Below are 16,790 nucleotides of genomic sequence, written 5' to 3' on the forward strand. Positions count from 1 at the left end.
CTACATAAACCAGACTGTGTTTTATGCCTTCCTGTGGGCTCTCAAGAATGAGTCATCTAGAGAAAGCAATGAATCCTGGGAAAGCAAAATATTGAGAGGAAAATAATGGTGTCAGTTGAGTTCCACTGAGCTCGGTGCTGGATGTGGGATGTGGGAGTCAGACCTGGATTCGAGTCACCACCAGCTCAGCTGCGTATTAGCTAAATGTCCTCATTGAATGACTCAGTTCTGTGAGCTTCAGTTCCTCATTTATAACACGGGATAAATAATACCTAGCCCTGAGGATGACAGTTATGAATGATTTGATGTAAAGCTAGCCTCTTTCCAGTCTACCACCAGTAGCATAATCCATGACTCAGTGCATAAATGGACTGGTTGTGATGGACTTTGTTCTGTGTGTGTGTGTGTGTGTGTGTGTGTGTGTGTGTGTGTGTGTGAGATTTTAATTTTAATTTTTACTTAGATGGGCACACGTATCTAGTGAAGTGTATATTTTTTATGATCTTGATTTTACAAATGAGAGGCCTGAAGCTCAAGAGAAAATGTGTTTGGCTCAACATTAGAACATTTGGCACCAGCATTAGAAGAAAGTGTAACACAGGGATGAAAGTCAAGGTTGCAGGCCAGACAACCTGAGTCTGGAATCCTCACTTCTCCACTGTCAAGTTGGGCTGTTTGTTTATATCTTGGGCAATTTAATTAATGTCTTTGTGCCTCAGACACCTATAAGACCTGGTAAGAAAGAGGATAATAACAAGATCTACCTCCTAGAATATTAAGTGAGCTGATGAATAGAAAATGTCTAGTGTGGTGTTCAACACATGGTAAGCACTCAGTAGATGTGACTGTTATTAGTAGAACCAGGACCTGGTTCTACTGGACCTAAATGCTATGCTATTTCCATCTCAATGCCCTGTCTTCCAAGGAGTCAATTCTGGAGTTTGAGTATGCTTTTTGCACTTCTAGGGCTTTTTCAGGAAAGGGACAAGCACTGTCCTGTCTATCAGGTATGATTCAAATACATAACTACCTGAAGATAAGAAGATGGGTCAGATAACCTCTAATGACCTGGTGTTCCCAAGAATACTAGATCTGTGTTCCATATCTGGAGTCAGTAATCCTCGCTGGTTTCTCTGGAGCTCAGGCATTTTTTGTTCCCATAGAGGTAGCAGGGAACAAGAGTAGGCTTTTGGATCAGAAAGTCTGACCTTATAAATTACCGTAAATGTTACTATACTCAAGACAATATGGCAGTGATACAGAAATAGACAAATATGTGGAACGGTCTCAAAAGTCGAGAGGCAAATGTGATCTATACCAAAACCTAATATGTAATCAAAGTAACATTCATTTTGGTGGAGAAAGAGGACTTATTTAATGAATAATGCTGGCATTATTTACTTTCTACCTGGGAAAAATCTTAGACCACTGTCATAGCATATGCAGATTCATTTCTGATAGATTTTAAAAGTCAAAAATTGTAACGATAAAATTTTTGTTTGTTTTTAGTGTTTACTTATTTTTGGGAGAGAGAGAGTGAGTGTGAATGGGGGAGTGGCAGAAAGAGAGGGAGACACAGAATCTGAAGCAGGCTCCAGGATCCAAGCTGTCAGCACAGAGCCTGATGTGGAACTTTAACTCACAAGCCATGAGATCATGACCTGAGCCGAAGTCAGACGCTTAACCGACTGAGCTACCCAGATGCCGTGATAAAAATTGTTTTCAATCATATAGAAAATATTTATATGATCTGCATTTGGAGATACAACCTTAGGTAACAGAGGAAGCTCAGAAACCTTGTAAAGAAATAGATCAATATAACCAACCATATAAAATTTAAAAATCCCTAAATAGCCCAACACTCGAAGTGAGGTTAAAAGCTAGGTAATAAGCTTGGAGAAAACATTTACTGCACATGACAAAGAGTAAGTGTTTCTACAGTTCAAATAACAACAAAAATTTACATGAAAAATGTAAATAACCCAGAGGAAAATGCCTGGAGAATGTGATCAGAAGAGAAATGCACGTAGCTAATGAGCATAACATGCTCAACATCAGCATGGTTAGGAAATGCAAATTAAATCAATGAGATTTCATTTTTCCCATTAGATGTCCATAAATAAATAAATAAATAACATCCCATGCTATGGAGACTATGGGGAAGTGGACATACTCATGGCTGATAGCATAAACATTTACAGACACAGCCAGTATCCTTTAAAGGAACCTGGCAGCATCTGTTAAAGCAGGTGCCTACCATGACTGGACAATACTACTGTTAGGGATCTTTCCTGCTGAAATGAAAGTGTTAGTGCGAAAAGTATAAAAAAGCATAGTAAAATAAGATGTAAATAACCTCAATGTCTTATGTTCAAGGAAGCCTGAGAAAAGGGAGGTGCGTCCAAACTATGAGAGTTCTGTTGCCTTACATGTGAACAAGAAGCTCTAGGAAAGACTGACATGGAAGACATTCGTGGCATATTGTTACCCTAAACAAAAAGTACTTTTACAAAGAGAACCTCTCTGAATACCGGGATATGTATTTGGGTGTGTTTATGTGAGCAGAGATGCCTGGCCAGGAGTTCACACCGATTACCTCAAGGGTGTCACCGGAAAGAAGGAGAGGGAGATGATTACCCCCTCGCTTTACACACTTGTGTATCACTTCACATGCTATCATACATGCATGCTTTTGTCTGGTTGTTTGTCTGCTTTAAAGAAAGGAGCTGATCTCAAATTGTAGGCACTTTACTTACTAGCCAAGTGACCTTGGAAAGTCACATAACCTCTTGAAGTCTTAACTTTTCACATCTATAAAATAATGATAAAAGTATCTCACAGAGTTGTGGGGAGGATTAGCATTAGCAAGATAAGATATGTCAGGCTCGCTGCACAGAGATTATGGTGCATGATCAGCAGATGCGGACTCCCTCTTCCTTCGTTTCTCCTCACCCTCAAGGGATATGTTTTCAGAAGTGCAAGCCAGTCCCCACGCCGGAACCAAGTGCAAATGGGCAGATGAAGATGCAATGCACACAATTAATCTAGCAACTTCCAAAAGCCAAATAAAAATGGTTTTCTTTGGAGTTAAAGCCACTGTGGATGATTCATATCACTTGTCGGTCCCCCCATTCATCCAGACATGGAGAGTTCTGGATTCGGGGAATAATTGCACATGGCGCATTCCGGGTGTGACAGGAAGGGGCCAATCCTATGATCTAGACGGCTCCCTGTTCTGAATCCAGGGTGGGTTGTGTGGGCATCTGAAAGCTGCCTCTCCCCTGCCTCCCATTCTGCTTTTTCCATCTCCAGAATGCTGCAGTGGTGCGTCTAGTATCGGTAGCCACACACCATCCTCCCCCATCCCCTCACCCAGCTCTTTCTCCAGTACTCTTTGAATGCTTATAAAAGACACATGATGCTAGACCTTTGATAAACATGTTCTCACTTAATCTTCCCAGCACCTCTGTGAAGTAACTATCACCCCCATTTTACAAATGGAGAAACTAAGACTACAGAAATTTAGCCACAGACTCAAGGTTCCATGGTGAGGATATGGCAGCTCGTGATCTTTCTCCTCTGCAATACTAACCACCCCCCAAGTTGGACAAGTTAGATGACCCAGTGGCTTAACTCTCCTTGCATAATAGTTATTTAGATTCCAGTGATAGTCTGTCTTGATTGCTAGGAATGTCAAGTTTCTCTGTTTGAGGAAAAACTTTAGACTTTTAACTAGTTATAAGATTTCTGTGGCTTGTAGCCTCTATTCATACTTGCCGGCTGAGCTCAAATATCCCCTCTATTAGGAAGGCTTATCTGAACACTTGAGAAAAGGGTCAAGGTCAGGGTCACTTAAGCCTTAATATGGACACACCTTAATTACAACACTTAACCATGTTTTATTATAATTATTTCTTAGTTTGCCTATCTTCCCACCATCTGGGATATACTTAGGAGTGGCGCATTTTTAAAAAATCTGACTCATTGGGGATATTTCGTTAATTTGAAAATGAGTGCACAACCTAATGATTATGTGTTAAGTATATGTGTTACTCACAACCCCTGAAAGGTCCCCAAGTGAGAAAATGGGAAGCCCTAGTTAGACGCTCTTTATGTAGTATGAATCAGAGTCCCAGCAAAGGAAGAAGAATCCAGAAGCAAAAGAGTTATTCAAATGCTATTCCTCCTATGAAATAAATCTGAAATCAGAAAGGGGCCAAAAGCCTGCAGCAGTGGGTATTTTAAACATGCTTATTAATAATGGCTCAAAGTGGCGATTTATTACAGTTGAGAATAGGGAAAGGGACAGTAAATCAGCATTGGTGAGGAAAAGAGCAAGGGAAAGATAGGAGTTCTTATTGAAAATGTATTCATATGCTTTATAACACTGAAATAGAGACAGCTATATTGAAGTAGAAGGCTTTATTTGTAGGATTGAATTCGCCAAAGATACGTTTTATGCCAGTATTCATTTTCCCAGCTTTCATTTGCTTTCTTTTGGCCGAAAAGTTGGGGGCCTTAAGTTTATTGCTTGAAAGCAAGAAAAGATTGCCTTAGCCAAGTCTCTTCATGAAAATATTCCTTGCTTCGAGTGGTGACTTCTAAAGTGCTAGTTGGATCCCAGGAAAATGCTTTTTTATTGGCACATATGTTGAAGAGAATAGTTTTTAAAACATTCAATTAGTTCTGCCTTTGAGACAGAATTTAAACCTATCTAAAGCAGTAGGATTAAATTCACGTAAAAACCCAACTGTTGCTTGGGAACCAATCCTTTCCCCACTCAAACTACCCTAAGGATAATCAAGCTCACACGTGGCTATATTCCAGCCCAGGCAGCAGATACATGCTTTAAATTCATCAATCAGACCTCGGTACTCCCTGGCCTAAAAACTCTCAGTGGCTTTCTAATACATTAGAGTAAAATACAAACTCCTCACTGTGGTCAGCAGAGCTCTGGAACGTCTGTGCCTTGTCTCGACAGCCAGCCTCCTCTCCTCCAGCTTTTTTTTTTTTTTTTTTTTCTCATCTGGTTCATAAGGTTTGTTAACTGGCTTCCTCTGGGTTCCTTGAACACATCAGGCTCTTCTCTGTCAACACCAATGCCGCTTCTCTGCCTAAGACCCACTTTTCTCTGCCAGTCTTCAGAGAAGAGTCTACAACTCTTCTCAGTCCTTCCAGAGAAATTATCCCTGGCCATTCTAGGTTATCTCCCTATCCATGCTTTATTCTGTAATCCATTACCATCTTAATTGTCTCTACAGCGAGGTCATCAGAAGTGCTAATGACACAGATAAACAAGATCTCCCATATTCCCCACTAGACTGGAAGACCCCTAAGAGCGTGAGCTGTTTGAGCTGTTTCTGTTAGTCGCTAACTACCCACAACTGCTAACAGTGCCTGGCCTATAATAGCAAATATTTGCTGCACGAATTCTCACTGTCAAGCCTGAAGCCTGACATGTTATAGGCTGTCAGTAAACACTTTTTTAGTGAGTTTGTCTTGTTCCCATAGGATTTAGCAAATTCACATAAGCCACATAAATTAATTCCAAGTGCCCAACTCCCTGCCCGTGACAGCATGGTCTCTGCAAATTCTGGTAAGATGAAAAATAAAAATAGGACAGATGAATGAAGGAGATGCCTAAGACTAACTTTCTAGGATTAAAAAAAAAAAAGTCCCAGGACAAATTTTAACTCTCAATATTAGCCTTGATTCCTCTGGTTCCTTGCTCTCCTGATCTATTTCTTGTTTTGGTGAGAACTTTTTCGTTATTGTATGGGAGTTACCATGATGTGTTAATAAACTAAACTGGGGCTGTTTTGGTTCACTGGTTTTGAACGAGCAGCTGATAGGTTTTGCTTTGGGTTTTCCAAGGCTCATGTTTTAAGCAGCTGAAATCCCAGTCTTTCATAGCTCGCTGGACCCTGAGCCAAGAGACTGCTTGGGATTTGTGGTTTATGGTAACAATACAGCATTGCCATGGGGAGATGTTTTGGCAAAATAACACATGGTCATGATGCAGCAGTTAAGTGCCATCGTTTGGGCTCTGCAGAAATTAATTTGCAAAACCATCCCGGTCTGTTGTGTGTTCTAGTTTATATGTAAATTAGAAGATTGTGTGAAAAGGATGGCCCTGATGATGCCATTCAATTTCAGACCACTTGTCCATTAATTGGTTAGAGTGATTCTCACTCAGTTTTCTTTTATGTACATTTACATTATTTTCTTAATAAGGTGTACAGTCAAGCTAGAAAAAGACACAGCATTAGCCAATAAGTCATAATAACTGATGGTTTTAAAATGTGATGGAAAGTCTGCAAATTTGATTCACGGGGACAGTCATGGAAACTAAGAGAAAAAGAATTCTGTAGCAGTTCTGTAAATTTGGAAGTAGAAGCAGTGCCATAGTATCCTGCAATGCAATTCTGCTCCCAGGGGTGACATGGGGTGTTTATTAACCTGCAGGATCAATAACATGCAGGATGGTTAAGTGTCAGAATGCTGGGGATAATGGTCTGCACAAATCCAGAGGGAGAGTTTCTGACTCTAACTCTTGAAGCCTTAGTTCACCTGTCCAGCCTTGTTCTTCAGGTAAAGTGTGCAGGCTTACTCCCATGCCCCAATAAGCGTGGGATCTCCATGCCCTCCTGTGTCCAGAGCCTTCCTCCTAATGCATTTCCCTAGAACCTAGATTACACCACATTTGCAGACATTTGAGTTGATCCTTTTGGTACCTGAGTTCCCTGGACTGGTTTTGATACCTTCATTATTGTCCCAACACCAAACACTGATTCTAAGAGCATTGGCTTCTTTCATTGGACCGTAGAACCTGGCCCAGTCCAGCTGGGCCCAGGACACAACCCCTGGAGCCTCTCTTCATGAGCGGTCATCCCCATTAGATTTCCTTGGGGCCCTGCAGATGAGACCCAAGCTCATCCGCTGTTTCCTGGATTGAAGCCTTTTTGTTTTTCCTAACACAGTCATAGATATATGGCTTTTTTTTTTTGCTTTTAACATTTATTTATTTTTGAGAGGAAGAGCAGCAGAGAGGGGGGGGGGGGACAGAGGATTTGAAGTGGGCTCTGTGCTGATAGCACAGAGCCCAATGCAGGGCTCGAACTCATGAACCATGAAATCATAACCGGAGCTGAAGTCGGACGCTTAACAGACTTCTGAGCCACCCAAGCGCTCCCCTGTATGGCTTTTTAAAAATCCTAATTTTATTTGGGATGGTTGACATTCAAAGCAGTTTGATTTGAACCTTGGCACTTGAAATGTATTTTAACTAGCAAATGGGCACTGATGTTACTTTTGATTTACCAAAAAAGAAAGGGTAGCAAAGTCTACAGTTGGCCATGGCAACAATTAACTCTCAAACTCCCTGGCTACAGTAATATGCCCTCCTATGGAGCCTGCTGGGAAGGAAGGGAGGTGGAGAAGCAGCAGGAATCTTGAGACCCAGGCATTGGTCCTTACTCTGTTCCCCCCTGCCTCTCCCTTGGCTGCGTGGCCTCGGGTTGAGGACGTCACCCTCTGCTGTTTAGTCCTTGATTTCATGAACATGTTTAGGCCAGATGATCTCTAAGGTGGCTTCTGTTTCTGAAAGACAATGAATCCATGGCTGATTTCAAGTGAGCGGTCTAGTGGGGAGCAAACACACATACCCCTTCAGGAGCGGAGCAGGGGTGCGCGCCTCCCAGCCTCCCAGCCTCCAAGCCATTCCTCAATTGTCTGAGCAGGTGGTTAGAACCAGACACTTAGGCCTTGATGGTGAAGTGGGAATATAAAACCCTGAAACTGTTTGTCATAAAGAATGCCATGCCCAATAAAAACAAAGGCAGATGTTCGCATAAAGTTTTTGTTGTTTGTGTTTTTGTGGGGGTGCTTTTGGGGTGGGAGGTTTGTTAGGAAGGCACAGCAGCACCTGCCCACACGTGCTGCCATCTATTAGCAGTCTCGCAGTCCATTTATAGGGTTGGAATTATTTTTGTTAATGATTTTCATGGGAATAGATGAAATGCACTGTGTGCTATAGCTGTAACTACATTTATTGTGCAGCTGCCTTCCAGGGGAAGCCCCCCACACATCATAGGTGGCCCGGCTGTCCAAGAGGCTCTGGTCTCATGGAGTGTTAAAAATAAAAGGGGCTGTATTCATTTCCTACTGTGGCTGTAATAAGTAATCACAACTTAGGGACTTAACACATCACAAATTTATCATCTTACAGTTCAGGGATGAGGGAGCCCCAAATGAGTCTTATGGGGTTAAAACCAGGGTCAGCATGCCGGTGGTTCCTTCTGGAGGCTCTAGGGGTAGAATCTGTTGCTTCATCAGTTCCAGCTTTTGGAAGTCACCTTAGCTCCTGTCCTCTTCCTCCATCTTCCATGCCAGTATCTTCTTTCCTCTCTGACTCTCTTTCCATCCCTAGAGCTTTTCTCTAAATCTTTGACCCTCCTGCCCCTCTCTCTTAAAAAAGATCCTTTTGATTACATTGGGTCCACCCAGACAATCAAGGATAATCATCTCAGTACCCTTAACTTAATCATTTCTGCACAGCACCATTGCCTATGGAAGGTAACATATTAGGATATGGACATCTTTGAAGGAGGGCCATTATTCAGCCTACCACACAGACTGTAGAGACCAACCAAAGCCCAAGGGATAAATGCCTTATCTAAAGTCACACAACTGATCTGTGGCAGTGCCATGGCTATATCCCTGGAATCCCCACAGCTTCCACGTTGATGTGCATCGCTGACAAAGATAGGTGGGAGCAGGCACTGAGGGAAGCTTTATTTTCATAAGAAACTGGAAATGATTGAGGAATAAATATAGGATTTTTGGTGATTTAAAAATAGTTTAGAGAAGACTTCTGTTTATATATTTTTTAAATACATGTTTAATTCAAGAGCTTCCTTAAATATTATAATTTGGCTAGGGCATGGTACTTTCTAAAGATGTTAAGTGACTTGCAGTGATAATAGAACTTAAATAATAAGGGGAAATGAAAGTGCCAAGGAACACATACAGGTTCTTCTTTCTACTCCACCTTCTTCTCTTTTACCCCTCTTACTCTGGCCATGGCTGCCATTTTGAAAATCAGTTATAGCTGGAAAACCAGTTCAAGCTCTTTAAACTAAAGGGAATGGAACCAGCAGATATGCTCATTGAATGGGTTAAGCCAAATTAGATATTTTCCTTATTTCACAAGGAACCTCACCTTATTTTGGTGTTGAAACAGGCTTCTAAGAATCAGAGGAACTTGTTTTTGGCTTTCCTCCCACTTCTGCCCAACAATGGCCTGTAACAAATAAAAGGTTCGTAGAGTTTTGGATTTCGGTGGTACTAGACGTGCCATCCAGCCCAATTCTTCTCCTGAATTATGGGTCTCTTATAGACTATCTTTGGCAAGTATTTACCATACTCCTCTCTTGCCTCAATTTTCTCCATCTGTGACATGAGAAGGAATGATGGCTACCGTAAATTAAAGGCTGAATTAAACTTGAGTTCCTGAGAGGACAGGTGCATCTGGGAGGGTCGTGACTTGGTTGTTAGGTTCATCTTCTCTAGGAATCACTCCCGAACTCCACTTCCGCTGCTTCAGGGTTCAGTGCCCTCACCTAGAGACTTACAACCCACTTGCCTCATCCTGCAGCCACCCACCACCACAGTGTGATAATTGTTCTTGTACGTAACTCCCTTCCTCTAAATTCAGCCTAACCCAAGGCTGAACATGCGCCAGGAGCTTACTGTAGTGTTGATGGACGCTGCGGGTGGATGAGCGAATGATGACCATATAATCTCAAGGCCACGTAGAGATGGATCCAGAGCCTCAGTGGAAATACAGAGCTGGGGGTGGGGGGCTGGGCAGGAAAAGGCTGAAGATATAGTCTGTGATCTTCCATGACATGAAATTAGTAACTGGCTCCCCACTGCTCTGCTGACTTTCTTTTTTGTTTTTTTTTTTTTTTTTATTTTTGGGACAGAGAGAGACAGAGCATGAATGGGGGAGGGGCAGAGAGAGAGGGAGACACAGAATCGGAAACAGGCTCCAGGCTCCGAGCCATCAGCCCGGAGCCTGACGCGGGGCTTGAACTCCCGGACCGCGAGATCGTGACCTGGCTGAAGTCGGACGCTTAACTGACTGCGCCACCCAGGCGCCCCTGACTTTCTTAAACAGAAGAAAATAACTGGAAATTGCCATAGAAATTTATTTCTGTCAATTTTTAATGTGATACTGAAGAGGAGTAGACATTTCCCCTTTGGATATTTGGACTCAGTACTCCCAAGTCATTTTTCTCTTCCTATCAAGTGAATGCATTCTTGAGCTGCTGGTACATTAGGTTAGTGACACAGTGCTGGACTAAACAAAGACAGAGTCATGTTGCTGAGCTCCCGTCTGGCATTGATTGGGGTCATAAAAGTAATTCACTCCCTCAGTTTGGTTTCGACAACCCACAGAATACATAATACCTTGCATATGTCGAATGTGGACCTTAGAGAAATTGACCAAGATCCAAGTCAGGAAAATACCAGGGGTCTTTATGGGTGGGAAATATTAGGTGTCTGTCTCTGATGTCACCCTTTTTGTGCCATGGCCCTTTTGCATTGTTTCTCAAACCTTCCACCTGGACTAATCCTACAATTGTTTGTTTGTTTGTTTCTAGTTCCTTCTTTCTGGGGATTGGTGAACTCAGCTTGGAACCTTTGCTCTGTGGGTAAACGGCAGTCACCAGTCAACATAGAGACCAGTCACATGATCTTCGACCCCTTTCTGACGCCCCTTCGCATCAATACTGGGGGCAGGAAGGTAAGCAGCCATGTTGCTTCCATTGTGAAGTTGAGGACGCCGAGAGATGCCGATTCTGAAAGCTAGTCTTACAGGTCTCCTTCTCTGTGATGAGTTTGTCTTTCCACCTAGGAGTGAAATCAAAGACCTCAGGCTTACTGCCAACAAATATAATTATGTCTAAATTGTACTTTCTCTCTCTAGCTGGTCAAACCCTCATGCTTCTCTAATTACTTTGTACCCCCTGGAGGTTGCCGGAGGCCCTATCCCTCAGTACCCCATGAAGGTCAGAAAGCAGTGTTGCTTCCCAAGCATATCACACTGGGAAAATCTCTCCTCTCAGAAACCTCTTTACTGGGGCTTCTTTTAACTTCAACAAAGTGAAAGAATAATTTGTTTAACAAAAGTAAAATCAGATACTTATCATTTTGGAAAGAAAAACAAACAAAAATCACCTTAGATGATTTATAAGAAAATCAACAATTAATCTTCCTAGAGGCATCTTGCTGGCTAAGAATCCTAACTTCTGCACAGAAATGCTGAGTTGTGCCTTGTCATTCTCATACCAGTGTCCCTTCCCCCCACCAACCTCCCCCGATGCACTCCGCCTTCAAGTGTGGAAGGGCATGATGCCCATGGGGATCTTCTCGTCGCTGGGTTCTAGCGTTCCTCTTGTGGGCTAATTTCTTTTTGGCTACCTTTTACTGTTGAGTAGATCATTGAAAGTGGAAAACACACACACACAGAAAATTGTGTTTGAAGGTGATTTAGTTATTGCGAACTCAAGAGGAATGGAAAATTGTTTGTGTCCAAGAAATTTGGATTAAAATTATGGACAACTTTGTTACTGCCGGCGGCTGATTCTCCAGGGTTTGCATTTCTTGGACTCTGCTCTCTACATTCGCAGCCTGTTTACCTCACTTATCATGGAATCTATAAGAATTTTTGCCCCCTTCTGATGTATTGGAATGTGTTTTTTCCTATTACCTGTCACCAAAACACCAACCAACCAAACAAACCAACCCAAAGTCGAATGACTTATTTAAGAGTTGTTAGTGGCTTTGACTCCAGTCACAAAGTGAGTTCTAAAGACATTGCATGTGATTGTAACTATTTCTCTATGTAGTATCTGTGTGTTATTTTAAATAGGACTTGAGAAGCATTTGTGTAGAAAAGTCCTATGTAGGTCATGTAGTTTATTGCTCTGATTCCACAAAAATTAACCTATCCAAATTATTGGTCCATTTGGAGTTTTATTTTTACAAACTCTAAAGGGAACTTAACCTGGGTTCTACACACACCTCTCTTATTCAAGTCACGAACATGCGTAGGTCCACTGACCAGTAAAGGGCAAGTTGAACTTTTGAGTACTCAGTCTTTCTTTCCTTCTTGGGGAGGATGATGGAGGAAATAATTTGTGTCCTACACAGAGGGAGAAGCAGTAAAAATTCAGAATGAGGGGTGGGACCTGAGTTCCAGAAATTAGCTGAAAGGTAACCAGCAAGACTGAAGCCCAGAGACCATAGAGGTATAGGCCGGAGGAACAGATGGAAAAGGAAAATGGAGGCCAGATCTAGAGGCTGTGTTAAGGAGCTGGATCTTTTTCCTGAGTTATGGCAAGCGAATGAAGCATTGTTCAGTCAAGAGCACACTGGGCACGGGATGGAAAAGGTGGCGATCTAACACAGGAATGGATACATAATTCTCACTTTCTATCAGCCCATCTTAGAGGAAAATATTGATGTGAAAGAAAAAAATAATTAATTCAAGCCTGCTTCTCCCCTAAATTTATTGGGAAAGAAGAGATGGGGGAGACAGCCTAGTGTTAAAAAGCACTCATATGTTTTGGTTTGATATTTTTGTTGTTGTTGAAAGTGATATATATATTTTTTTATGTTTCCAATTCAGTAAAGTGTACCTGATCCAAATCAATTTTCAAAAGCACTGGAGTTTGGAATTTTGGAAACATTTACTTTTGACGATGTAAATATTTATATCTGGCACGATTTGTGTTGTCAGCTGTTTGAAAAGCTGAGAACTGTCTGATGGTTTCCTTTGCATTAGCAAAAGGTGGAAAACAGAATAGAGATAGTAGTAGGACCAACTGGTAATGAAATGTCTAAACTTGATAGACAATAGCTAAATCACGTTTGCAAGCTTTTTAAAGGTGGTGTTTAATGAGTTGGAGACTTATTTTGGAATGAGTATTCAAATGACTGCTGTGAATTTAGTTTTGCCTTGAAGAAATATGTATCCAATTCAAAAGGTTTAAAAGACTGGGAGGTTTTGGGCAAGGTACCACATTTTGAAGTCTGAGATCAGCTGGATATCAGCCTGTTAAGTGTATCCCAGTCATTATGTGTTTTATGTCACATTTTTATCCATGAGCATTATTCTTGCTCCTGTTTAAGTGTACCTTATGCATAATAAGCCCATGAAGTACCCTTGCTGCGATCTCTGACTTGTGTTACTGTGTTTGTTTTTTTCATGTATTTGGCCTGACATAGGGTTCAGATGATGAATTACGGCTTATCTTAGCATGAGCAAGGGCTGAAATTTACCCCGAATGCAAGAATACAAAGAATGATAATAGTTACATGACAATCGAAACATATGATGTCTTGGATACAACAGAGTATATTCATTATACTTGAACAGTGATAGTTCTTCTACTTTTTAGGTTGCTTATTTTCAATGGTAATTCTTAAGCAATGTTTGGTGTTGTGTTTTTTTTTCTTGAAAGAGAGTATTTATTACCCAGTTGTTTGTATCTGACACATAGGATTCTTATGGGCAAAATTTAAAATGACTGTGCTTTTCAAACAATACTCACTTGGGGCGCCTGGGTGGCTCAGTCAGTTAAGCGTCTGACGTCAGCTCAGGTCATGATCTCACAGTCTGTGAGTTCGAGCCCCGCATCGGGCTCTGTGCTGACAGCTGAGAGAGCCTGGAGCCTGCTTCAGATTCTGTGTCTCCCTCTCTCTCTGCCCCTCCACTGCTCATGCTCTGTCTCTCTCTGTCTCAAAAATAAATAATAACATTAAAAAAGTGTTTAAAAAAAACAATACTCACTTAAGTTTAGGTTGCATATGGACATAACAATTTTACCTTGGAATCCATCTCCCACCCTTGACCCCCATTCAACTTAATTCCCAACAGTCTAAACAGTTTTTTAAAATCTTGGAGATAATTAATCTATTCTAGATAAAGCTCCTGAGTCAACTCAGGAATCAGAGTGGGCGGGTGGAGATAATTCTTCCCTCACGATCTCAGATCATTTAACACCCTATATGTAGGAAATTGGATTATGATGTGTTTTAAGCTCAGTTCAAGCCTGATTGACTGTTTTAAAGATGGACACCCTTGGTAGTCAATGGGCATGTACAGATTCACATGTGGTCTTTTTCCCCACACCAAAGTGAGTGTACAATATGTGTTTGTGTATTAATTTTCATGTGCTATTCACGTAAGTCAGCTTCTTGGTAATTTGCATACAACAGTGTAAAGTGTGAATGTTATTCACAGCAAAATCTGAGTGGTTGGCTTGATCATTTTGGGGGTGCAGAAATTCCTCTAGATATGTGCCTGGAGTATTCTCTGACACAGGTGAGTGCTGGAGGGTTTCTGGATTAAGAGGTGGGGTTAGCCTTCATGGAAGACATGGTTTGTAGTAAAAGAAGAAAACACGTATTAAAACTGAGTCAAAAATCACTTGCCGATCCTGCCATTTTAACTAAAAATTAGTTTTGGCATTTTTCCTCACCTTTTAGCTCTTTTGATAAAATGGACATCTCAGTAGTTAGTGACATGGGAATTGCTCATGATATGTTAAATGTAAAAGGTAGCATCTGAAGTCATTCACTTCATGATCCCAATTTCATTTAAAAAGTACCCATGCTATGGGGCGCCTGGATGACTCAGTCATTTAAGCGTCCGACTTCGGCTCAGGTCATGATCTCAGTTTGTGAGTTCAAGCCCCGTGTCGGGCTCTGTGCTGACAGCTGAGAGCCTGGAGCCTGCTTCAGACTCTGTGTCTCCCTCTCTCTCTGCCCCTCTCCTGCTTGTGCTCTGTCTCTCAAAAACAAACAAACAAACAAATAAATAAATAAATAAATAAACCCATGCTATGCATAGAAAAGAGACCAGGATTAAATGAGATGTTGTTTTCTTTCTACTTTCCTGAAACTTCTAGATTTTCTATGACAAGCTTGCATTAATTTAATAATCTGAAAAACACCTTTTTTTTTTTTTTACTTATCCTTTCAGTTTAGGCAAAGATATACTTACAGTTGGCAAATATGGTAGTTGGAATAATGCCCTCTCCTAAAGATATGCATCTCCTGATCCCCAGAACTTGTACATATGTTATCTTACATGGCACAAGGTATCTTGAAGGTGTGATTAAATTAAGCATCTTAAAATGGGAAGTTCATCTGATATCATCCAGATAGACCCATTGGAATCACAGGGTTCTTATAAGGACAAGACAGAGAGGCAGGAGAATCCAAGGCACAGAAGGGGATGTGACAAAGGAAGCAGAGGTCAGAGTGATGTGTTGCCATGAGCCAAAGAATCTGGGAAGCCTCTAGAAGCTTGAAAAGGGCAAAGAAACAGATTCTTCCCTATAGTCTCCAGAAGGAACACAGCCCTGCTAAAACCTGGATTTTAGCCCAGCAAAACTGATTTTTTACCTCTGACTTCCAGAATGTAAGATGACCCAGAGTATAAGGCAGGGTTAATTGCTAGCCCATGCCACCCACTGGGATGGATCTGAGGACTAAAGACCTCAGCTGTACTTCTCCCCACCCCGACGTATGCCAGGCTCCCTCTAGGGAGAAGTCACAGAGCAAGACAAGACTGTTGACTCAGCCTGCATGAGCCAGCCTCCAGGCCACAGAGCAAGGTGAAGGCAGATTGGGAGGGGCAAACAGGTAACATCCAACACAAGGCTATACATTTTATCTGTGTGACCATTTCCAAATTTCCCATTAAATGAATATGAGGTAATAAAACTCCTCATTACCCATCAAATTAGGTATAAATGTCTCGGCCTGGCATTCACAGTCCTTGTAAGATGGCCCCAAATCTCCCCTCCAGAGCCTTATTCCTCGTGCATGTTATGTCTATGTTTTGTTCTCAGTGAGATTGTAATACTTTTTTTTTTTAATTGACTGTATCTCACCTTCCCCTGTGCTTTGGACACAACATAACCCTTCACCTGATGTACCTCTGTACCTTAGCAATCCCCATCCCTACCTTTTTATTATTCAACCTCTCTGGTACCAGTGTTACCTCCTCCATGATACTCCTCTTGATCTCTTTAGTGGATGGTGAAATCTCTCATCATTTGACTTCTTAAGTAACTTGCTTGTATTTCTTTTAGGACCTAACCTTGGCCTATAGTATATTAGCTTTACTTGCCTTGTCTCCCTGTCTTCAATTAAGGGCTCCTCATGATAAATGTGCTTTCATATTTTCATTTTGTATCTGTGGGGTTATCTGTGACAGTGCTGGTTGATTTGAACTGAACCGAGATTATCTTTGATTACCAAACAAATGGTTTATGTGGACTTAGTTAAAAGTTGCCTTGACTCAAGGCAGGAAAAATATGAGCAAGTCCCATGATGAAGAGTAACCTTGCTATCAACAGAATCTGTCATTAGAAACTAATTTTCAGTTATAGTACTTTTCCTGAAATATGTTGAGAAAAACAATGACTGTGGATTGGTTTGGTGCGTAAACTCTTATCACTTCTCTATTTTTAAATTTCTCCATGAACCTGATAGGAAAATATAGTTGACCACAATTAATCATTGCAGTTCATGGCATGTCTACATTTGCTACGCTAAGAAACTTTTATGAGTGAGGCATTTATGTTCCTTCAAGGACTTTGAGATATATTAGGGGAGAAAATACAGATATACAGAAGTTAAATCATAGTAACTGATTTAAATAACTATTTGAGATAATAGTGGAAGAGATACTAAGGCAGCAGTGAAAT

The 16,790-nt window shown here is 41.3% G+C and overlaps 1 protein-coding gene across 4 annotated transcripts in view; it reads left to right on the forward strand.

The window, feature by feature from the left end:
• CA10 (carbonic anhydrase 10) overlaps positions 1–16,790 on the forward strand; it is a 488,580-nt gene that overhangs the window by 193,450 nt on the left and 278,340 nt on the right. For all 4 annotated transcript variants that reach the window (XM_053212276.1, XM_053212275.1, XM_027034159.2 and 1 more), the window contains one exon: positions 10,668–10,810. In XM_053212276.1, coding sequence (XP_053068251.1) covers positions 10,668–10,810 — 143 coding nt within the window. The remainder of the gene's footprint in view (positions 1–10,667; positions 10,811–16,790) is intronic.

This window comes from Acinonyx jubatus, chromosome E1 (genome assembly GCF_027475565.1).
Source record: "Acinonyx jubatus isolate Ajub_Pintada_27869175 chromosome E1, VMU_Ajub_asm_v1.0, whole genome shotgun sequence".
NCBI lineage: Eukaryota > Metazoa > Chordata > Mammalia > Carnivora > Felidae > Acinonyx > Acinonyx jubatus.